Consider the following 23,879-nt stretch of genomic DNA (forward strand, 5'->3'; position numbering starts at 1 on the left):
CTTAGTGTAGGCAAGAAAGAGTATTGGCATTTTAAATGATACAATACACAATTAGTAAGCCTCAAATCATCTCTATGCTCAAATTAAGTCTTTTTGTTAAATGAAAACATACATTTTTTTTGCAATCATGCAAACAAAGAATACAATGCATTGCTGAACTCACCTGGTACGAGACGTGTAGTACAACACCGTCAATTAGAACTTGTTGTTTGTAGCTGACGTTCAGCCATTAATGCATTAATTAAGCTATATCCATTAGATAATATACACATAGAACAGCCAAAATATTATGACACGGTGTCCTCCCACGTTAAAGTTATTATATTACTATTACTATCGGTCCCCTAACGGGGTTTTATTTATGTTTAGGCCTCTGGCCCTTATATCTTACATACAAATCATACAATAATATTTTCTGGTATATAAAATGTATACTGTACATCTTTATGTGGATCTACAGTATTTCACAATAACAGTGTCCATGATGTAAACAAAGTTTGTGTTTGCACTTTTTATTATCAAATAATTAATCAGTATAAGTATACTCATTCAGCGCGCCAAAGTTGTAAAAAAAAATTACCAACGTTATTACACTTAATTGATAGATTACAACATTTTAAAAGAATTTTAGTCTCCTCTCCTAAATATTGTAGAGGAATGATCTGGTCTGTAAAATGTCCACTTGCAATATCGATTGAGGGCGCTAAACTAAACTTCTGGTTTTATATTGTTTGTTTATTTTCTGTATTTTCGTGTGCCGTCATTATGTCAAATAAATCAACCTCAGAAAATGAACAACAGCAATATACACTTTCAGAAACATTTGATCATGCCTGGAAACATTTTGAGGACATTAAAGTATGTGAGGAAGCCACAAATTCTGTTAATTATCAGGTTCGTATGGCTCTTCACTAGCTAGGCCTGGTTAGTTGGAGACTGTCCATTTATAGTTAGTTACCGCGCCCGCTTGAATAGCATGGAGTCTGTGGGGCATGTAGCGGGTTTACCTACTTAAAAAGCTAGGCCTACAATAGGCTTATTTATTTCGTTTGATATATATATCGTATGAATGGCTCATATCTGACGAATATCCATGGCCACACACAAGGATTTAATTAAATGTTTTTGATAGAAGAGTGCTTGCTTGCCACAACAAAAAGTTTACTGTACATACAGACAAGTATTTAATTTATATTAACTTTTATTTATAAACTATCTATTTTCTTTGCAGCAACAAGTATCCAAGGCAATTGCAATTTTAGAGAAAGCTACACATATGGTCAATGATTTGGCCTTATTCAGTAGTAATGAACAAGTAGATGAAATATCAACTCAAGACCTACGGTAATATTTTTTTTATTCTATTTTCTGTGCTAAAAAAAGAAACATTATAATTAATTAGTATTATTATGATGATTAAATAATATATTGTCTTACAATTTATAGGTACTTACTTTTACCAAGCCTTCTAGGTGAACTTACACTTAAAGTAACAAGTGGCGATAGACTAGAGATGCTTGATTTAGGTGAAGCCTACTTCATTGACTACCTTAAACGATGTAAAGACTACAGTATTACAGAAGAGGTACTAAAGAATTATTATAAATGATAAGTGTTTGGATGTTGTTGGTGTATGATGGATAGAAATGGAGGGACATTAATTATCAAATAAGTGATGGTGATAGGCTAAAGAGTATACAATATACTGATATCAATAAAGATGTTTATGAAATTTGTTAATACAGTATTATCAAAAAATATGTTTTAATTTTCAGAAAATTCCCACAACAGACAATTGTGTAGAGAGAAATGTGCAACCTACAGTTTCTGGACCAGGGAGGTTAAATATGAAATCAATGCAAATGGAAAGAGAAGCAAAATTAAAAAAATATAAAGAACAAAAAGAAAGAGAAAAAAAAATTAAAGAAATGGGCACATGGTTACAAATTCGACAAAAAGATGATGAAATTCAGGTACCAATTGATTACATAGTCAAGTTATATAGGTATTGACAGAGGGAGATGACACTAGGTGTAAACAGTTGCATGCAAACTTAGATGAGGCAACCTTTTTCAGATCCTAATATTAGTCAATGCTAAATAATTTCTGATGTATATCTAGTCTTTTACATTAGTACAGTCAACTCTCTCAATACCGGACTCTCTGAAAAGCAGAAACTCTCCCAATGCCAGACTTTTCTTGGAGGACCAAATTCCTTTCTACCATTTATTAAAAACACATTCCAAATACCAGACTTTCCAGAAAACCAGACATATTAGGCTAGCTTACAGGTGGTATTGAGAAAATTGACTAGTACTAAAGACACGAGAACTGATGAAAAAAATAGTTAATAATTTAATTTTTTTTTTCATATATATTTCAGAGAGATTACTATAAATTAATATTAGAAAGTTGTGTTAATGAAGCAATTGACCAAATAAAAAGCATTTCACAAGAAAAAGAAATATTACAACATATGGCAAAATCAAAATCAGCTGGTTCGATAGCAAAGACCGAGCCAAGTCTACCTGCTAAAGAAAGGAAGGTAAATGATCGGCTCTGTGTATAGTCTATGTCATATTTTTGTGACAATTGTTTATTTTGAGCTCTTGAAAAGTTTGAACCCTGTTTTCAAAATACCATCTAAAGATGTATTTTCCCCAAAAACATGAAAAATGAAGATTAAAAATCAGACTTTAAATAGACCATTTTGTAGTTTTATTCACTTGATAAATTCCCATTGTCTGACAGACAATTTGGCTATTTCTTTCTTTTTTTTCAGGTCAATATTTCATTTTTTGATCCAATTTTTGGTTAAACTTAAATAAAAAAATATTTTTTCAGGGGGACAATATACGTTGAATTTTAGGTATCGGACACGGACACCATTCCTATATCATTCTTTTTGTTATACTGTATATTCATTATTTTTCAGCCAATTAAGCCTTTTATAATTACAAGAGATTCAGTTCAAGCCAAAGTATTCGGAGCTGGTTATCCAAGCATACCAACTGTAACATTAGAAGAATTTTTCCAGAAAGAAGTTCGGGAAAGAAAGATACCACAAGAAGCATTGTAAGTATGAAAATCTATTAAATTTGTTCCTGTAAATAACAGGCAAACATTTACTGAAACCCTGTTCTGCAGAAAAAGTTACTATTTGAGACAATGTGGTCACAAATACAACTATATATCTTGGTTTTCTAAATGTAGAAATCTGAGAGATTTCTAGATCTAGAAAACCAAGATATCCGAGTTTCCTAGATCTAGAAAACCAAGATATCTGAGTTTCCTAGATCTAGAAAACCAAGATATCTGAGTTTCCTAGATCTAGAAAACCAAGATATCCGAGTTTCCTAGATCTAGAAAACCAAAATATCTGAGTTTCGTAGATCTAGAAAACCAAGATGTCCGAGTTTCATAGATCTAGAAAACCAAGATGTCCAAGTTTTCTAGATCTAGAAAACCAAGATATCCAAGTTTCTTAGATCTAGAAAACCAAGATATCCAAGTTTCTTAGATCTAGAAAATCAAGATCCAAGTTTCCTAGATCTAGAAAACCAAGATATCCGAGACACCCTTATATTATTTAATCATAATTTAATTGTAAGTTACAGTAATTGTATTTATATAAGTTAATTGTATTCATTTTATCTTATTGAAGAAACCCATCAGCTGTTGTAGTTGAACACGGCCAACAAGATGATGAGCCAGAGGAGAAACCAGAAGTAGATGAGAATGACCCTGAGGAACTTAAAAGAGCAAGGGAGCTTGATGAATGGAAAGATGGTAATTTTTAACTGTACAGTTCTTTTTAAAAAATGCATAGAATTTTTTTTTTAATTGTGTAAAAACATGCCATGTCACTTAATTATATCAACAATTCTTATCTTTCAGACCATAAACGAGGCTGGGGAAATAGGTATAACCGTTCATAATACCTTTTCATACATTTGCATACCGATAGGCTTGTCACCTTTGATGCATCTTAGTCAATTACAGTATTCTAAGAGGGAACTTTGTGGTAGATCACAAAATATCATATAATGGTCTATTGTAAAATAAAGATGTTACAAAACAAAAATGTATATAGATAGGCCTAATGCATTATAAAGAAAATGTACATATAAATGAATTGAAAAACATCTGCGATTGTATTAAAGTGATACGATTTACATTAAAATGTGTCCGACAATTGTTAATAATGGTTCCTAACCGAGGGGCCTCAGGCCCCTGCATTACGCCACTGCAAAGGGGTTGGGCTCCTCTTATCTCAGGTGTTGCTTGCTTCAATCTCGCCACTGCACCTCATTGCTGCAGCCGGACACAAATAAAGAACAAGAAAGAAGCAATACCTTGTTTAAAATAACGTTTTATCATACTTGACCTCAGCAATACATCACACAATGGGCATCTCTGGCAGAAGAATTAGAAATTGAATATAAGTAAACCGCAGTTGCATTAGATTTTTCAAAGAAATTAAACAGTTAATCATCATGGAAGCAAGGAAACGTATGAACACTTAAACAGTTAAAAAGAGAATATCTTTATGTAAGATTAAGCAAAAAAGTTACGGTTTTATGCAGATCAAAATCATACCCATAGGATACCACACCAAACAGATTAGTTTTCCATTTCAAACACACCTTCGCAATTCACACAGACAATTAAACTTTGACCCAAAAAACTGCTTAATCTTATACAAAATTTATTAACACCTACTTATTGAATGAATGCATGAGCAATAAACAATTTAATTGAAATGATAAATTGTAATAAAAATAACATTTACACCTGAAGTTAATGTTTAGTTAATCATGTGGTGTTTAAATATAATTTACATTGAAATTAGTCGAATCATGTTAGTGTTTCATGCATGTAATATACTTTTTATATTTTTAATAGTGTACCGACTGTATGGTTTTCCAGCGTGCACGAGGAACACTATAGTGGGTTCACCTTAGCTCAACATGGATCAATTTACATGAAATTGTTCCAAATTTGGGCATACAATTATATCCTTATTACTGTAGTAAAAACAATTTAATTACATCACAAAAATTGCCAAAAGAATTGTTTTCACGACTGAAAATATAATACTTATTTAATGTTAGGAATATTTTAAATAAAAAAAAAATACTTTTAATTCAATTTTCTAAATGTATAAAATGCGCCATGTGTAACGGCGACAAGTTTCTTCACTAAATGAATGTGCTTAAAATCTATCATATACAATTGTCTCACAAATAAACCACTATCTTACACTACAGTACATACATAATTGTTGTAATAATATGAATTTATGAAACACTTTCTCAATACCTAATAACGATTTTATATACAACAAACACTTGGGCAACATATAAACACTATATACAAGAGTGTTTGAACTGCGGTGCCAGTTCACAGAAATTACACACTAAACACTTTTAAACAGCAAATCTTTGGCTGTATATCCATCTCATCCACAAATTCCCCTTAGAATTTACAGCACATAAATTTATATATTTATAATATATACATAACGAAACAGTAAAAATTCTAAAATGTACACATTTAACTTACAGACGCTACAGTCAATGTTACAATGATTATTGGAAGATCATTATAGCAGACAATATGGACAAACATGGTTTCAACCCAACTATATAGCACATAAACTAATAATTCAAAAAATACTACATTTTAAATGTTTTTGCCTTGCAACACATAATTGTATAGTTTATTTCAGCCTTTTATATTGTCATGTATATAATAATCAACTGGAATATGATGCTTTTTACTATTATCAAAATGTCCATTGCAAATATTTATTTCCCTGTATTCATTGTTTAAAGTTGGCTTTGAAATGTTGGAAGTAATATATATTTTATTTTAAATTACTACTTAACTAGTGTTTAAATGAGGTAATTTTACCATTATTTTGTATCGTAGGGTGTCCATTAAAAAAAAGAGAAAAAATTGAGCTCCATAGTACAAGTAATGTTATGTAATATTGAGAAATTTTGTAATGGCATCATCAAAATGAACATCATTTAATTTGAATACTATGCAGTACCAAAGACTATGCATGCATACCAATCTATATGCAGTGATATATTCCACAACAACCACAATTCTTAAATTTGGCATAGTCACAAAAGCTATCACAACAAAGGTTGATTTGTGATTGGATGTTTTATAAGCTAAATTTACACTGAGTCTGGGTTGCGGTCTTGTGGCACGATAACAATGTTAAATGGGTGTATGTTTAAGAATACAACCGTTCAACATTCTAGAAAAAATGTAACCTAGCCTGGACTTTCCCTATTGGTACCAGACCTAATCCATGTTCAGTGTGGACATGGCTTTATCTTTAACTAGTCTTTGGTATTACAGTGGAAAATACCTGATTACTCATGGTGCAGATCTTATCTGGTATCTACCACTTTATTTCTCCTGCTTTTTAGTCTTAGTAATAATCAACTATTAACATTTGACATTACATCATTAGTTTGACTCCTAACATTGCCCTTTAACTTTTCAAATAACACTTGCTTGTAATTTGTCAATGACCGATTTATTTGGGGAACGACTTCCATGGTGCAGCGAACCGTTACTTGCTGCTTTTGGGAAAGTGTCTGGGCAACCATTGTTTAATAATACTTTAACGCAATCTTCTGCACCAACACTTCGTGCATAGACGAGTGGAGTTCTGCCATCTGCATCGACTGCTGTCACATCGGCGTTGTACTAAAAAAACAAGACAAGGAAATATAAATGTGTTATGCTATGTTAAATTTTTATATTTATTATTTATCAATCCTTACCTTTTTTTAAAATATCATTCAACCACCCACCCATCCTGGATTAAAAAATGTTTATAATGCCAAACATTTCATAATAAATTCATTGCGGTATAAAAAGTTGTGATCAATGCAATTTTTACTATCAACATTAGTTAGCTTCGGCCAACACAAATACTGTACAACAAAGTCCATCCTAAAGCAGATCACTGATTTACAAGTGTATCTTAAGAAAAGTTGATAATGTTATGAAAGAACGCACCCTTTATTTCTTTAGTGATACAATTACCTGATATTTATTCTTAATAAACAGTATGTATGTAAAATTTAATTACAAATGCTTCTACAGATTATTAAAGCATAAAATATTGAAAGAATTTTGTGACAACCCTGTTACCGATCACTCACCCATATGAGAAGTTGCGTTAGTACAACATTTGCCAAAGCACAGCTGAGATGTAGAGCTGACCGACCATCTCCTTCTCCATACCTGTGGTTTACTTCCAAAGGTTTCGCCTGTGCTAATAATAGAATCACTAATCGTATCTCTTCTATTGTGACTGCCTCTAATATTTGCTGAAATATAGGAAATATGATAATATAAATAACTATTTTTTGTTGAAATCAATGATATTAAGTTACTGGTTCTGTGTAAATAAAGCATAATCTTGCATTTTGTTGATAGATCATGCAAGTAAGGGCGTGTGGCGCAGTGTGTTGGACGTTGGATTACTGATTGCGAGATTGTGGTTCAAATCAAACTCTTGTGCATTGCTTGTATCCTTAGGCAAAACACTTTACTTACATATGCCTCTCTCCACCCAGGTGTAAAAAATGGGTACCGGTTAGATCAAGACACAAATTTGCGCTGATTATTATGGAAGTATGTTTCCATATGTGTATGATCCAAAATGACCAGGGTAATAATGTGCAGTGCATTGAGAGCTGGCTTATGTGCAGCGCATTGAGAGCTTGCTTATGTGCAGCGCATTGAGAGCTTGCTTATGTGCAGTGCATTGAGAGCTTGCTTATGTGCAGCGCATTGAGAGCTTGCTTATGTGCAGCGCATTGAGAGCTGGCTTATGTGCAGTGCATTGAGAGCTGGCTTATGTGCAGTGCATTGAGAGCTGGCTTATGTGCAGCGCATTGAGAGCTTGCTAATGTGCAGTGCATTGAGAGCTGGCTTATGTGCAGCGCATTGAGAGCTTGCTTATGTGCAGCGCATTGAGAGCTGGCTTATGTGCAGCGCATTGAGAGCTGGCTTATGTGCAGTGCATTGAGAGCTGGCTTATGTGCAGCGCATTGAGAGCTGGCTTATGTGCAGTGCATTGAGAGCTGGCTTATGTGCAGTGCATTGAGAGCTTGCTTATGTGCAGTGCATTGAGAGCTGGCTTATGTGCAGTGCATTGAGAGCTGGCTTATGTGCAGTGCATTGAGAGCTGGCTTATGTGCAGTGCATTGAGAGCTGGCTTATGTGCAGTGCATTGAGAGCTTGCTTATGTGCAGCGCATTCAGAGCTTGCTTATGTGCAGCGCATTGAGAGCTGGCTTATGTGCAGTGCATTGAGAGCTTGCTTATGTGCAGTGCATTGAGAGCTGGCTTATGTGCAGTGCATTGAGAGCTGGCTTATGTGCAGCGCATTGAGAGCTTGCTTATGTGCAGTGCATTGAGAGCTGGCTTATGTGCAGCGCATTGAGAGCTGGCTTATGTGCAGTGCATTGAGAGCTGGCTTATGTGCAGCGCATTGAGAGCTTGCTTATGTGCAGCGCATTGAGAGCTGGCTTATGTGCAGCGCATTGAGAGCTGGCTTATGTGCAGTGCATTGAGAGCTGGCTTATGTGCAGTGCATTGAGAGCTTGCTTATGTGCAGTGCATTGAGAGCTGGCTTATGTGCAGTGCATTGAGAGCTGGCTTATGTGCAGTGCATTGAGAGCTGGCTTATGTGCAGTGCATTGAGAGCTGGCTTATGTGCAGTGCATTGAGAGCTTGCTATGCGCTATATAAGAATGAACTATTATTATTATTATTAAAGTATACATACACACTGTGCAAACTATACCAACCTGGCCGAGTGGTTTTTCTGGATTTGGTATGGGTGCTAGGTATTCCTTGCGTTCATATTTAGATCTAATCCAACGTTCTTTTTCTTCCCTACTGGAATTAGACGTTGGTTTTGTTCGGCTGTTCAAAGACACTTCCCAGATGTTGTTGACCATTGTGTTACCAATACACATCATTACATACAGCAGTTCCGCCCTGAATAACAAAATAATTTTAAAATGCTATACTATCAAACTATTTTGACAAAAAAAGTGTGATGTGGCCAAATATGGTAGTGATATGATCAAATATGGTAGTGATATGACATCATTATGTCCATATATGGGCACATCACATTTTTTTGTCACATCAAGTTTGATAGAGCTTAAGTTCAGTTCATTCAAGCAATAATAATAATAATAATAATAATAATAATAAAAAATTAAAATGAATAATAGTATTGTACATAATACTTACGGCCAGTCATCAAGGTCTAGTGACCTGACCTTTGACACATGTGTTCCTAAATTCCTATGAATACCAGAGCATTCGATACATATGAGGGCTCCTAAGTTAATGCTAGCCCAATCAGGATCTGTAGGATAAATTATTAACATTTACTGAGATACAAATTCAGTCAATATTGTTGAGGCATGTTATAAAAATAATATAACTATTCATGATTTATATATAACTGTAATTACGTACTATTATCTTCGCAATCTGCACAGAAGCCATTCCCAGGTATTTTCCTGATCTCCTGGATTACAGCGGCTTTTTCTTGAGTCACAAGTTGATCTTTGCACTTTGACGTCATGTTAGCCTGAAGACTTAACATAATCTGGGCCTCAATTGCTTGTACCCACTCATCACGTTCCTGGAAAAATATTTTTAAGATGCAAATAACATGTTTCTAGAAGGTTTTTTTAACCATGTATTTTTACTGTGACGTTTGATTAAAACTTACCTCTGATGATGATGCTGAAAAATACCACTGTTTGTTTACCAGAGATACTATATGGAATTCATATTCTTCAGATTCTGAAAGTCAATTGTACATTTTTTTTGCTTAACATATAACACAATAATAATACCACTATTTCTTTGAGGAGAAAAGTTTATTTTATTGTAATACAGTTGTTTTTCCGCTGAGTTGACCGTAATGTTATTGCTCAATAATGTATTTCACGGTACAGTAAATACCTAGTTTCATAGTTCTTTAAAAAAATACTGTGTTCCTTTACAATTTTAAGATTCTCTCCTTAAGAAAACATTGCAAACCAACTAATATTAAGCATTAGTACTTCAAATATTATTCCTCAAATCAAACCAAATAAACATTTATTTCTTTCTTTAAAATAAAAAAAATTAATACATTATAAATTCTGATGAGATTTTTTTTTTGAGGAAAAAAAATTACAATAAATCATAATGTATAAAACGGTGATTAAATTATATAAAAAATGAAAGAGGCAAAAAAAAAACCAAGAAGTATGAATCAATTGGAAAAAATTTCAATTGAAAAACTATTTTGGGAAGCCACATTAATAATAAATATATATTATTCTCTATATGTTAAATATAATTTGTACCATCATAGTCATTATTTGCAGAGTTTTTAGATCCACCAACACTACGCATTCGTTTATGCTTCTTCTTGTCCTTCGCACTACTTGAACCGAGACCACTTCCTGCTGATCCGCACGATTCCAAGTCATTTGAAATTCCTGATTTTAGAGAAAGCAATCAAAATAATAATGATTTAAATGTATAGAAGGAAACGAATCCTCCTGTGTAAAACTAAAATGTTAAGTCTCTGTTTTGAATCTATAGAAGTTTGTATTCTAGAAGAATTTATATTATTAGTATAATTTATTAATCAAAAAGCAAGCTACTGAAAACGACAATGCCGTGGTTGAATCTCAATTGAGAGAAAGGAAAGGAAAACGATAAATCAAAACGCTAAAGTAAAAGAGCCAGAAATAAATTGCAGAGCTTTCGATTAACACTACCCATTTTTCAGGGTAAGTGGGAGTATTGATACATTTAGTATTTCACTAATGATCTATCGCTACCATAATATAATATAATTTATTTATATGTTTTTATTTCCTAATGGCTACATTTATTCTGGTATAATCCATAGAGACTTAGGTATAACACCAGCACATCAGCTTCAACACAGAAAGTTTGAAAGTGGGAGAGTTGGTCTAATTTATAAGCTAAAAAAAATAAACAAGGTATAACAAAATAAAACATTTCAAAGTGTAGGTGTGTGCAATAAATAGTGTAGCTTATAATTCTATCATGTAGGAATAGATATTAGCAGGTAAAGGTAATAGCAGTTTAGCATTTCAAAGCTAGGTTAAAAAAATGTCTATGTACAAAATAAAAAAAAAAGGTTCCCCCTCCAATTAAAGACATGCCTGCCTCCAATTAGAGACCACTAACTGAAGATCACCAAAGATAACACAGATTACTAAAATTCATAAAATGGTATTTAATTGAAAGGACAACCATACATCTTAAGTACTAATATATTACAGTACAAGGCTTCAAACTATTCTAAGGAAATCTAAAAGTAAAGTCATTAGTTAGAAACACACCTTAACGGTGATATTGCTTTGTCTCTCCTTGGCATTGTATATTTATATATTTTATATTTTTGTATATGCTGACATACAGAGGGCATAGAATGATTAGTACTATTCCGAAAGTTATGTCATCACATGTCCTAATTGAACCTCTATACATCTAAATTGCAAGAAAGCAATAAAAAAATATGTAAAATAATTTTAATAAAACTGAAATATGGTAATTTCAGGATTTAACTTAAAACATTATAATTGTTAATTAACTGAAAGAATAAAACCATTTTAAATAAAAAATATATTTTATGACTTTAAAAAAATGAAAAATGTGTATATACAATAATAAATATGGATTAAATATTAGTATTATTATAATATTTACTATGATATAAATGATAATATGAGGTGGAACATTACTGTATAACTATGTTTCACAAAAATAAAAAACAAAATACATGAAATCTTACATGCTGTAAGTTGGTTACACAAACAATGCAAAGATTTAGTTAAAAATGAATATTTGTTAACATAATCACTAGTAGCTTACCGAGAGAGAGATAGTTGTCGATGATGATTTTGAGGTTGTCAGCACAATAGCAAAAGAAACAGCATACAGTAATGTGTGAGAAAGTTAATAATGACATAAAATAAATGCATTAATCAACAGAAAATAAAACAAAATCTGCACTGTCTGACACATATTTGAGAAAATCAATTTAGCCTATGGCCATTGGAATTATTAATAGTCTTATCTTTGTCACTTTGAAATGATAACTATTTTTATCACATTACAGTAGTTCCACAAACCAATCCAATTTAACAAATATGTGGATTAAAAATACAATGTATTAATGTACAATGCAAAAAAACATTTGGGTTAAGTTTTAAAACAATGTTTAGGTCTTTGGGGGGCTATTTAAAATGTCTAGATTCTCAACTGAATCCCCAGTAATATAGAGGAATGTTTTCATTCCTTTATGGCTCTACTATATTACCTTTCACATTTTATTGGAGAGAAACATCAGGTTTATATCAACTCAAATTTTAAAATGAACATTTATACACAGGACGGACATTTACACAAAATTGAAATAATTTCAAATGATAGAAAGGAAAAATCCAATGTTGTCAAACAATGCAGACTTTGTTGTAAAATAAAATATTAAAAAGCATGCAGGATATCAATATTGACAAATAAATTTCCTTCACCATTATAATGTTCACCATTTAAAAAAAAAACATTAAGCAGTTTAGCTGTTTATGTATTAAGTAGTGTTCAGTTGCTTTAACATTTTAAATTCATATTCATAAGGTCAATAAAGGTTGCTGGACTTTTTATAAACAGTTGTACTGTAGTAATTTATGCTATATTCAGTGTTGTTGTCTAATCCCCAAAGCTCTGTCTACACTATCAAACTTTATGTGACAACAAAATGTGATGTACCCATATATGGACATGATGATTTCATATCACTACCATATTTGAGAATATCACTACCATATTTTGGCATATCACACTTTCTTTGTCAAACTAGTTTGATAGTGTAGACAGAGCGAAAATTGTTTTGTATGTTTATAAGTACATTCAATACCTCAGTTTTGTATTTTAATTAACTAAAAAAGGAAAATATCCAATTCAAATAAAAGACCAAATGTTTATTTAGAAAAATAACTTGAATCCAAAACATTTTTATTTACCCTTTATCGCTTTTAATTGAAAACATTTTGGTTCTTGCATAGTGAAAATAAAAGGTAGTATTAAAATCTGGATTTGTAAAGTAAAGTTTAGGAGTTCAAACAACTTTAGACACATATTGCAAAAAGCATAAGGCTTAGTAAGACAGTGCATTTGGAATTTCTTTACAATCAATTAATAGTGGTAAAATCACACAAAAAATAATCAAAATTAAAATAATTAAATAGGTACAACAAAATTATATTTACGGAAATTTAAATGAAAGAAAACGACGACGTGCAAATGATAAATATGTGAAGTTTGATAGAGTACAGTGATGTTACAGTACATCAGGTATATTATTAATAGTTATATGCAATTTAATATTTCTTTAACATGGGTGTATATAGTATTCCTTAGAATTTAGTAATATAATTAGATACTGTACTGTACCTGGTGTGACGGATGAGTTGGATATAATGACTGCTTCAAAGCCGCCCATATCTCTTGGCAATGAACTGGACTTTTGGTTTGGTGTTAGATCTGGTCTGTGGGAAGACAAGCCGCCTTCTCTGGCAATCGCACTGTGATTTGGGTGAACTGCAAAAAGAAATCATTGTTTTAAATATGATGTTGATTAAGATACACATATATAAAAAAAAATGTTTCCCCTCATTAATGTTAGCAAACATATTGACCCTTGACCCTCATGGAAAAGTGTCTACTAAAGGGGTTCTACATTAATTATGTCATGGAAAAATAGTAACTTGTTTCTCCATGATTATACACAGGTACAAAGTTTTTTAAATGTTCGTGCTTGACTCTTTTCTTGCATATCAAATTTTTCCTTTTTAAAAATTAAATATTATATAAATAATGAATGTTTATATGTGGAATGGTACAAATAATGGCATAAGGTGAATGATGAAAGGTTATATGTCAATGAGGCGAAGCCGAGTTGAAATTGTATCATCGTGGCGGAAGTACAAAAAAGGTGGCGCTGTTGCGTTTCTAAAGTATTGGTCTTAAAATTACTATTTAACAATTGTTAAATAGTGTGTACTATGGCATGCCATGTGACCCACAATCGTCCAATCAAATGACAGGAATTTATTTAGGTGTTATATATATTGTAACAATATAGCATTATAGTAATAAAAATAAACAAACCAAGTGACATATGCTTCATGTCATTAGTGACATCACTTGATGCTTGTTTATTATTATTCGTTGTTGAGGATCCCCTGGCAAGCTGCGGCCTTCTTCCTGGCACTTTAACCGTTGTTTTCATCAAGCGAATTTCTTTACCATGAGAATCACTCATGTAATCCTTGAAGAACAAAACCCAATATGATTTAATGTTCAATATTTAACAATAAAAAATAAATTGATTGTACTTTATCACTAGCATATAAATCAGATGGTATAGTAAAATTCATTACATTATATAAATTTAATATAGCATGTTCCTATTCTAAGTTTCGGTGGCACTTCAGACGTTACAATGTATATATTATTTAAAGATGCATTGTCGCAAAAAAATAAAGATTAATTAATCAAAAGTTTGAAGTTATTTTGTAGTTTTAATAAAAATTGTAATTAAAACAAAATGACAAATACGTGGTTAAATTCAAACAAAACCCATTGACTTTCAGTCATTTTGACTTAAAATTGCTTTAAATTACAGTGGGTTAACTATTGTATTATGTGACATTAAAATGGCATTAAACAAAAAATGTTTAAAGACCCCTTCCCTGCAATTTTGGACGTTTTTTGGAAAATAATACATATATATCACTTCAAAAACATTAAACCATGTCATTCCTTGTCTTAAATGTACGTTTTATGGTAAATTATGATAAAAAGTGAGAAACAATGCACTACCTAAGTAGCTCGCGGCGATCGACCTCTCGTGGACGGTCTTAGGCCTAGCCTGGCGAGGCTTAGTTTTGTAGGCCTAGCTGGTAAACATCGGTAACGTACGAACATCGTACGCTAGCTATATACCTAGCCTGACGTTGTATAGTTGCTGCATTAATTGTCTTTCTATTTTTGCCAGACTCCGTTGATACAAATTGGGGAAAACCCGGTATTTTCGCTGAAAAGTTAGGAGTCTTCCATTTGTTTTGCCCCACGATCGATCGAAAAGTGGGCGAATTACAGGTGAAAAACAAAAATATCAATCCGCGCGCAATGCATTTTGGGATTTATAGCGGGCCGCTATAATTATTAAAATCGACTTATTTTTCACATTTTTAACCGTTTAAAGACGAAAAAAGTTATCGCAATAGGACCATATAGTATTATTTTTACATTAAATATAGTTTGTGATCTTAAATTAGATCTAAAAAACGTAGGGAATGGGGCTTTAAGAATTGTTTTTTCAGGAAGCATCATCAGTACTACATTTTCAGATATTGTAGTTTGATAGATTTCGATCAATGTGGGCCAATGTAGCTAGATGACTGCGCACAAATTTATACCTATCTCTATATTTATACACCTATATCAATTGAAGACCACATTCATACATATCTTTGTATCAATTATTTATAGGCAGCATGTTATAATACTTACGTTTATAGTGGAATGGTACGTCAATTGGCCATTATTATTTAAGGCTACATACTTCTTTTTCCACTCTTTGTTCAACGCCTTATTGCTCCGCTTGTACAACCAGCCCTAAATCCAAACACAGTTTTAAACATTAGTTTACTTTCTTATTGTATAATCAACAGCAGATTTGTTGAGGTCATGGGTCAATCAAAAATATCTTCTTCTTGATCCAGTTATGGGCTTGCCTAAGACTCTGTCTACATTATCAGACTAGTTTGACAAAAAAAGTGTGATATGATATGCCGAAATATAGTAGTGATTTGCTCAAATATGGTAGTGATATGACATCATCATGACCATATGGGCACATCACATTTTTTTTCACATAAAGTTTGATAGTGTAGAGAGAGCTTAAAACTGTAGCAACATGAATTATTGGGCAGTAACCACCACTAGTACGAAAAATATAAGCCCTGTTACCTGTTTTACTGGAATTGCTCTTCCGCTGCCTAACTTATCAGGCTGAGTATGTTTTACATCCCCCCTCTTTGGCTAAAAGAAGAGATAAAAGATAAGTAGAATTTATAATCTATAGTAAACTTCAGTAATGTAAAAGTAAAGGTAAGATGAGTATTTTGTATTAATTCTGAACATAGAATGAGCTGTTAGGCATCAGTATAATATGTGGTAGTGTTGTAGGGGGTGTCTAGAAAACTCAGATCTCAGATATATCTGAGATCTGAGTTTTCTAGATCTGAGTTTTCTAGACACCCATTAAAGGGTGGCTAGTTTTTTTCCACGCTGCCTTAAGCTTGGTTCCCACTTGAACGTAACGCAAGGACGTAAACGCAACGCAAGCGTTTTAACCAATGACAAGCGAAGTTATAGACAGTTAGCAATCACAAGCGAATAAGCCATCGCTTGTGATTGATCAATTCACTTGCGTTGCGTTACGTCCTTGTGTTGCGTCGCTAGTGGGAACCACGTTTTAACCTAGTATTTACTCATCTACAGCTGAGTGGACTGGAAGTTGTTCTTATCAGGAATTGAACCTGTGCCTTTCTGAAAAATGGTCAACCACTTGGCTACCACAACTCCTTTCAGGCTATTTGGTTTAATTGCCATATATATATATATATCAATTAATAAAAAAAAATTAAGAGTTAATTTTAACTTTTTCCGTAACATGAGTGAAAGATTATGTCATAGGAAAACACTTGAATATATTCCATACCATCAGTTTCATGCCATAATACTTTGATTACAAACTATTGTGTAATGTGAGTTACAATAAAATAGTTTTAACTACTTATTCAAAATGAAACATAAACATCGTGGCAAAATCAAAAGATAATCAGTTAATAATTGCATTTAATGTATTAAAACTAGCCTGCACATTTTTTGCATATCTTATAGAATCATCTCGCTATACATTAATTTATTGTGTGCAATTAACAAAAATGTGTATGTTCTACTAATGATATCAATTCACAATTATTAATAACCAATATTAATCAAACTGTATTTAAATAGAAAATGTACAGTAATTTGTAATCGTCACATATTTTTGTTTTCAAAAGATCAAAGAAATATATTTGAATAATCATTACTTATAACGTATTATGAATTCAGAAAATAATGCACTAATAATATAGTATTATTTCCACACTTAATGTATAAATAGGCAATTTCATTTGGCAGATGAGACACAGTGGCTCCTATAGGCTATGGGGCATGAGCCAAAAAGAGGCCTAGAAAACGAATTTCGTGATCTCCTAACGGGGGGGAGGAAGATATTCACACAGTTTATAGTTAATAATTAGGTTAACACAAATTCAGCCGGTCCCGCTTCCAAAAGTTACGCAATAAGTGTAATTTTAGGTGTAAAAAAATCGAATTTCTCAACATAAAGAAATACATAGAAATAGCGCCCTCTATTTGGTATATTTTCTGTCAGCGTTAGTACTGGATAAAATACAATCGTTCCATTGGAATAACTTATACTGTATCTTTCTTTCACATTTAACATGCAATATTGTTATCATAATTTTGAGATTACTTAAATTATGTTAGTCCTTGTAAGAAATGTATCTGTTAGTAAACCTTAATTAATATTTATTTAAGCACACTGAAAAGAAGATGCATTTTCAATCTTTATAATTCATGACTATGCTGTCACAAAATATTTATTAATATTATCTCTCTATATAATTGCAACTTTTTGTTTTCATTGGATGCATAACATAGAATTATAATCAATTAGTAACAAATAAATGAAATTATTACAGCAAAGTTTCTTATAATACTCCTGTGTCTTAATATTGCTTATGATATAAATTTACATGTACACCAAGCTATAGAAAAAAATGTAAACATTAAAGTAGAAAGTTTCTTATAATACTCCTGTGTCTTAATATTGCTTATCATCTCATGGGTTCTTTATTTATACTTTCTCATGGTTCATCCGTTACGTTACAAAATAGTTAAGTTACAAAATAGTTTAATATAAATTTACATATTATAGGCATATTAATGTAAACATCAAAGTAGAAAGTTTCTTATAATACTCCTGTGTCTTAATATTGCTTATCATCTCATGGGTTCTTTATTTATACTTTCTCATGGTTCATCCGTTACGTTACAAAATAGTTAAGTTACAAAATAGTTTAATATAAATTTACATGTACACCAAGCTATAGAAAAAATGTAAACATTAAAGTAGAAAGTTTCTTATAATACTCCTGTGTCTTAATAGATCGCTTATCATCTCATGGGTTCTTTATTTATACTTTCTCATGGTTCATCCGTTACGTTACAAAATAGTTAAGTTACAAAATAGTTTAATCTAAATTCACATATTATAGGCCTATTAATGTAAACATCAAAGTAGAAAGTTTCTTATAATACTCCTGTGTCTTAATATTGCTTATCATCTCATGGGTTCTTTATTTATACTTTCTCATGGTTCATCCGTTACATTACAAAATAGTTAAGTTACAAAATAGTTTAATCTAAATTCACATATTATAGGCCTATTAATGTAAACATCAAAGTAGAAAGTTTCTTATAATACTCCTGTGTCTTAATATTGCTTATCATCTCATGGGTTCTTTATTTATACTTTCTCATGGTTCATCCGTTACGTTACAAAATAGTTAAGTTACAAAATAGTTTAATCTAAATTCACATATTATAGGCCTATTACATTAAAATCACGTAGACCAAGTAAAATGAACATTTGTAAACCATAAATTACACTTAAACTAGACTAAAAAGTTCTTCCTGCTCAAATTCATCTCCCTCTTCCTCATCATCGCTATCATCTCCATCAATTTCAAAAACATCTGATGTATGAAGAAGATTGTTACAGTTTTTGCACGAGCATAATTCTGTACAAGAGAATCCTAAGGATACACAGCATTTTTCATTTGCAACCCCTTCATTGCATTTTGACTTTTTACATGAGCAGGATGACAATTCGAGAATGCTGTGTAGAGCAGGTTGCTTCTCCATCCAGTCAATTACGAGTTTATTATCGGCCATCTTCCACCCATTTCCAACAGGAGATGGAGCATTTTGTTGTTGAATAAAACTAGCTTTGTGAATTGAAGCTTGATAATTGGCACGCTGAATATGTTTATATAAAGCATCTTTATTGGGTGGCATCATATTTTCAGCTCTTACATTCATTGAGAACATTGCATACCTTACTTCATTGACAGATTTGTTCTTGTGACCATACAGCCTACATACAAATGTTTCTAGATCACAAACTAATTCATCTGAAAGTTCGCTGGTAGAGTTGCCCAATGAACAGAATGCTTTGCATAAATTAGAGTTTTCCATTACGAGTTTCATTGCCTTCACTTTACCCTTCCCAAAAAAAGAGCTGACTGAATCGCATCCTGTGAAGCAATGTAGTCCAATTAATGCATTTGAAACTTCATTTCCAATATGTTCCTGAATAGCCTGCAGATGAATTGTTCGGAGATTAGCATCTTTTCCAGTATTGAAATAAAGGTGAGAGCCATGCAGACTTTTGCAAAATGCCAATCCAATAATAAACACATCAGTGTCAGGGCTGATTATAACAATATCTTTACCACCATGGTGTGCAGCATACTTTGCATGCAGAAACATTCTGGTGTCTGCCTCTTCTTGATTAGAGTGTAATGCCTCAATAGAATTAATTAGAACTTTTCCATTTGATTCTGAAATAGAATGGCATAATGTACCATGAGTTATGAATACATTTACTCCCTTGAGGTGATCTGCTTCACACATGCTCCATATCTGAAAGAAGAACTTGATAAGCTGTTCCTTGTTGTAGCTATCAGATAAAAATTTTTTCCACTGTTTTGGAATTTGCTGTTCGGCTTTTGATATTTTAATTTTTTGTGAGCCAGTGGCTGCTCTTCGACTTCGTTCAGCATTTTTTATGCTGATACTTGGGTAAGTGTCTGTTACAAAATGTACAGATGATGATTTATGGTGATGAGCTCTATTTATCAAGTTCTTTAAGATACTGTTTGCAAGATGACCCATATTATGTGGCATATGCTTTGGGCTTAATTGTTGCAGCATGGCCATTCCGTCTATAATTAATATACTTCCTTGTGGTATGTCAACGTGTGGTGAAATTTCAGGCATAGATTCAATATGATGTAATAATTTGGCTTTGTTTGTTTTAACCAAATAGCCATCATGTGAAGAAATGGACAATGGAAATGGTCCAAGACAGTAGGATAGCATATATTTTACATCAACTGTGCGTACTCTACTAATCACCAAAAGCCTGGCCAATAACTCTCTGTCGCTTCTCATTGTTATTTCCTTTCCTTTGGTTTTAACTTTGTCTTTGGTACTGAATGTATTTAGTTTCATTTTTTTCAAAGTGTCGTTAATGTTTAGATTTCCCCCTTGAAGTCTCTCCTTACAAAACTTTGTAAATGCACTGTCTCCCCTGTCATAGGCTGATAGTAAATCTGTACAAGTCTTTGAAGAAGCTAGTGCTCCAGATGAAAGATGTAGTAGGTCAGTTGAACTAGTTTCAGGATCATTTTCAAATGGGTTAGTCATGGCTGAGATCGTATTGATAATACTTTGAACATCTTTGCTATCTTGTATTATGCGGCTTTTTTTCAAATCATGACGTATTCCAATTTTATGTCCCTTTCCTGCCATCTCTTCACATTGCCTGCTTATAGCTGCCCTTTCATGATGAGACATGATCCATCGATTGCTAGCACCTTTATTTGTAGTGAATTTTCTCATTCCGCCTTTTGTTTTGGAATCTCTGTTTACTGTCTGCTCAATAGTCATGTCACAAGCTACTCTGGCAAATCCATGTACAGCTTGACGCTGAACAGCAAAATTTCCTTTCTGCATTTCATTTAAAACATATGGATTGGTCTTTTCCAATACATTCATTTCTAACCAATAGATAGGGAGATAGCGAGAGTAGTTGGTCCGATCATAAGCGAACATCCATGGTAGAAGTGAACGAATAGCTGCAAGATGAACACACCAATTTCCTTCTCTTGAAGCTCGAGTAAATAGTAACACATCGTCAACCATTTTCAGGTAGGAATTCCAGAATCCAAAGGTTGCTTCATGGTTTCTACTTTCAATGTAGCTCTCGTATGCTGCCATTAACTTATGGAATGGTTCCCCTTCTATTATCTTATCATATGTGTCTTGAGGGAAAGCACACTGCAAAGACGATGATATGCCATTGTATATTTCAACTTCATCAGTTGTGGATTCTAGAAAACTGTTCCAACGTAGTTTATGCAGTGCCAAAGCCATTAGTTTATGACACCGCATGCTTCTGTTGTAACTGTGACCATTTAAAACTCCATTTACAGAACCCTGAGCTATTACATTTGCTTCAATCAAAATATCTTGAAGACCTGCATCACCAAACCTTCGTCCAATACATGCTAAGGCAGTCATAGTAGTATGAAATGCCCCGAGCCTCAGAACTAGTCGATCCATATAGTTTGGTGTTTGCCAACGAATGTTCTGGGCTTTTGCATAAATTGCTTGATCCACAACTACAGCAAGGGATGGAAGGTCTAATTGGTCAGCAATTTCTACACTACGATGTAGTATTGTGTTTACAGTGTTTAAGTCGGTGGGGCTTGCGTCTATCATTGGTAGGTAGGCTACTATTGATTTCGGTGGGATATTTCTAGTTAAAAGTTGGTTGAAGCCAGTCCATGATGGGAGTTGTTGTAATCTTGGAAATTTAGCTAAGTAGTATGATGCATCTTTAATCCTTGAATTGACTAGTGCTTTACTATGATGCTGCAGATCTAAAACAACATCTGCAAAACATTCAGCTGGTGAGGACTTCTTTGTACCACTAAATTGAACTATTACTTTTTGAGGTGCCGGTAATGATCGATGTCTGCTTCTTTTTGTACTCTTCAATGGTGTTGAATAAGATGTTGAAGCTTCTTCTTCACTGGGTGTGTGTTGAATTGCTATACCATTTGTGTTGTGTGTTGTACCAGCACCAGACAAGGTTTCCTCCCCAAAGTCATTGTTGTCCCATACTAGAGTGGTATATATACCTTTATGTAGAGATGACGGTAGAGTACTACCTCCCCTATTTATCTCTCGCTCAGCCAGTGCTGTGTCATGTTCCAACACTGATGTTTGTGAAACACAATAACCAAACCCATTGAGAAGTCCTATCAATTGAGCAGATCCACTTAAATGTCTCAAAGCCATAGCCAAAGAGGTATGTTTTGGCATTAACTTCTTCCCTTTACTGGCAAAATAGATAATATCCTGTGCTATGTTCAGTAAACGTCGACTTTCTGCTTCTGTGACAGTAACAAGTTTTTCATCTTCAGGATCGTCAGACACACCAACAATCCATGCAAGAAAATTAAACAATTTTGGTGGTACAATATTTTTCACAGTATCCATAGTTAAATCTGTCGATGTTGGAGGCCATGGCAGTAATTTGGTGGGTACATTATATATTTCTGATCGCATTTCAAGAGCAGTTTTATATCTATCACTTAACGTATTTGTAACATTCATGTGTCGTGTGGATAATTCTGGCAAATCAGAGTCTTCATTATTTGTGGAACTTGTGCTAGAAGAATCTGACATTAATGATTCATTAAGATGTTGTGCCTCTTTCAAAAATGCTTCAGTGGACAAATCCGCAACATATACAATTTCACTCTCACGTTGGTTGTGAGGTTGTACAAAGCACAACTGAGGATAAATACATTTCAACCTCTGTTTCAAATTGTAAGTCTTGTATGTTGTTGAATCAAGACCTTCAATCTGTTTAACTGTTCTGTCAAATATTTTTTTTAGTTTTGTAAGGCGATAAATCTCTTTTTGTTGTAGTATCTTGGCATCAATAACGTTTTCGCAAAAGTTCTTAAATGATTGACCATACAATTTCTCAGTTATATCTTCTACAAGTGATTTTGACATGAATCTTATGTAACTTTTATAACATGTAGCATGGTAGCAAACTTCTATTGCCACACAATCTTGGTTTTCAATATGTGCCAGTATGTTGTCATCCTTTTTCATTCGGGCAGCTGTTATCAGTTTGCCACCATCTATTAGTTCGCACTTTACCAACCTTTCAATTGATCGCTTTCCACGACAAGAAATGTATTTATTTGCTTTACAAATAATGCAGATTTTAGGAAGGACATGGCTGGATCTTGCAGTTTGTGTAATTGCTACATGTGCTCGCAGAATTCTCCTTCGTTTAGGTTCTGCTGTTGACTCTTCTGTTGACTCTAATCCTTGAAGTTCTTCTGTAAAAAAAAGAATACTAATTAATAATAAATATTATTTATGATTCTAAATGTTTCTGTAATAAATATAATAATATAATATATACTTACTTGCCATGGTTTGCATGCATTACCACATTGAATAAAATGCAAATGTTTTTTTCCAAAGATGGAGGTACCATCAAACTAGATCCACTACACAATAATACTGGGGCCTCCACCCCTAGCTAGGCCTAATTCATATTGTAATTATGGGTTCATTTCATGTTGGCCCAGCTATTTTTTTATTTATTATATACCAGGCCTAGCCTACGTAGGCTTAATACATATTTTAAAAAACTTTGGAGACTACCCACCTCCAACCTGCCAGGCTTTTTTAGTAGGCAGATATGAACTAGGCTTACTAGGCCTAGGCCTAATAATAGAATATCACTAAAAAAAATAGGTCTAAAAA

The 23,879-nt window shown here is 33.0% G+C and overlaps 3 protein-coding genes across 7 annotated transcripts in view; 1 reads left to right on the forward strand and 2 right to left on the reverse strand.

The window, feature by feature from the left end:
- Positions 1–714: 714 nt before the first annotated feature.
- LOC140040578 (immunoglobulin-binding protein 1-like) lies at positions 715–4,107 on the forward strand. Its single transcript, XM_072086620.1, has 8 exons — positions 715–894; positions 1,232–1,344; positions 1,447–1,585; positions 1,776–1,973; positions 2,384–2,545; positions 2,936–3,075; positions 3,665–3,789; positions 3,898–4,107. Exons 1-8 carry the CDS (start codon positions 766–768, stop codon positions 3,936–3,938), a joined length of 1,047 nt encoding a protein of 348 aa, XP_071942721.1. The 5' UTR covers positions 715–765; the 3' UTR covers positions 3,939–4,107.
- Positions 4,108–4,145: 38 nt separating this feature from the next.
- Positions 4,146–23,879, reverse strand: part of LOC140040577 (arf-GAP with GTPase, ANK repeat and PH domain-containing protein 1-like) — a 42,636-nt gene continuing 22,902 nt past the window's right edge. For 3 of the 5 annotated variants that reach the window (XM_072086615.1, XM_072086619.1, XM_072086618.1), the window contains exons 7-17: positions 16,128–16,199; positions 15,669–15,773; positions 14,262–14,421; positions 13,545–13,691; positions 10,418–10,552; positions 9,793–9,866; positions 9,534–9,702; positions 9,303–9,420; positions 8,849–9,041; positions 7,194–7,361; positions 4,146–6,732 (exon numbers count right to left, since the gene is read on the reverse strand). In XM_072086615.1, coding sequence (XP_071942716.1) covers positions 6,523–6,732; positions 7,194–7,361; positions 8,849–9,041; positions 9,303–9,420; positions 9,534–9,702; positions 9,793–9,866; positions 10,418–10,552; positions 13,545–13,691; positions 14,262–14,421; positions 15,669–15,773; positions 16,128–16,199 — 1,551 coding nt within the window. In that variant the 3' untranslated portion in view covers positions 4,146–6,522. Of the gene's footprint in view, positions 6,733–7,193; positions 7,362–8,848; positions 9,042–9,302; positions 9,421–9,533; positions 9,703–9,792; positions 9,867–10,417; positions 10,553–13,114; positions 13,148–13,544; positions 13,692–14,261; positions 14,422–15,668; positions 15,774–16,127; positions 16,200–23,879 lie in introns of all 5 variants that reach the window. The other 2 variants (XM_072086616.1, XM_072086617.1) reach the window with 2 other exon arrangements.
- On the reverse strand, positions 18,906–20,021 carry LOC140041155 (uncharacterized). The gene has a single exon (XM_072087582.1). It carries the CDS (start codon positions 19,929–19,931, stop codon positions 18,906–18,908), a length of 1,026 nt encoding a protein of 341 aa, XP_071943683.1. The 5' UTR covers positions 19,932–20,021.

Source organism: Antedon mediterranea, chromosome 2, assembly GCF_964355755.1.
Source record: "Antedon mediterranea chromosome 2, ecAntMedi1.1, whole genome shotgun sequence".
NCBI lineage: Eukaryota > Metazoa > Echinodermata > Crinoidea > Comatulida > Antedonidae > Antedon > Antedon mediterranea.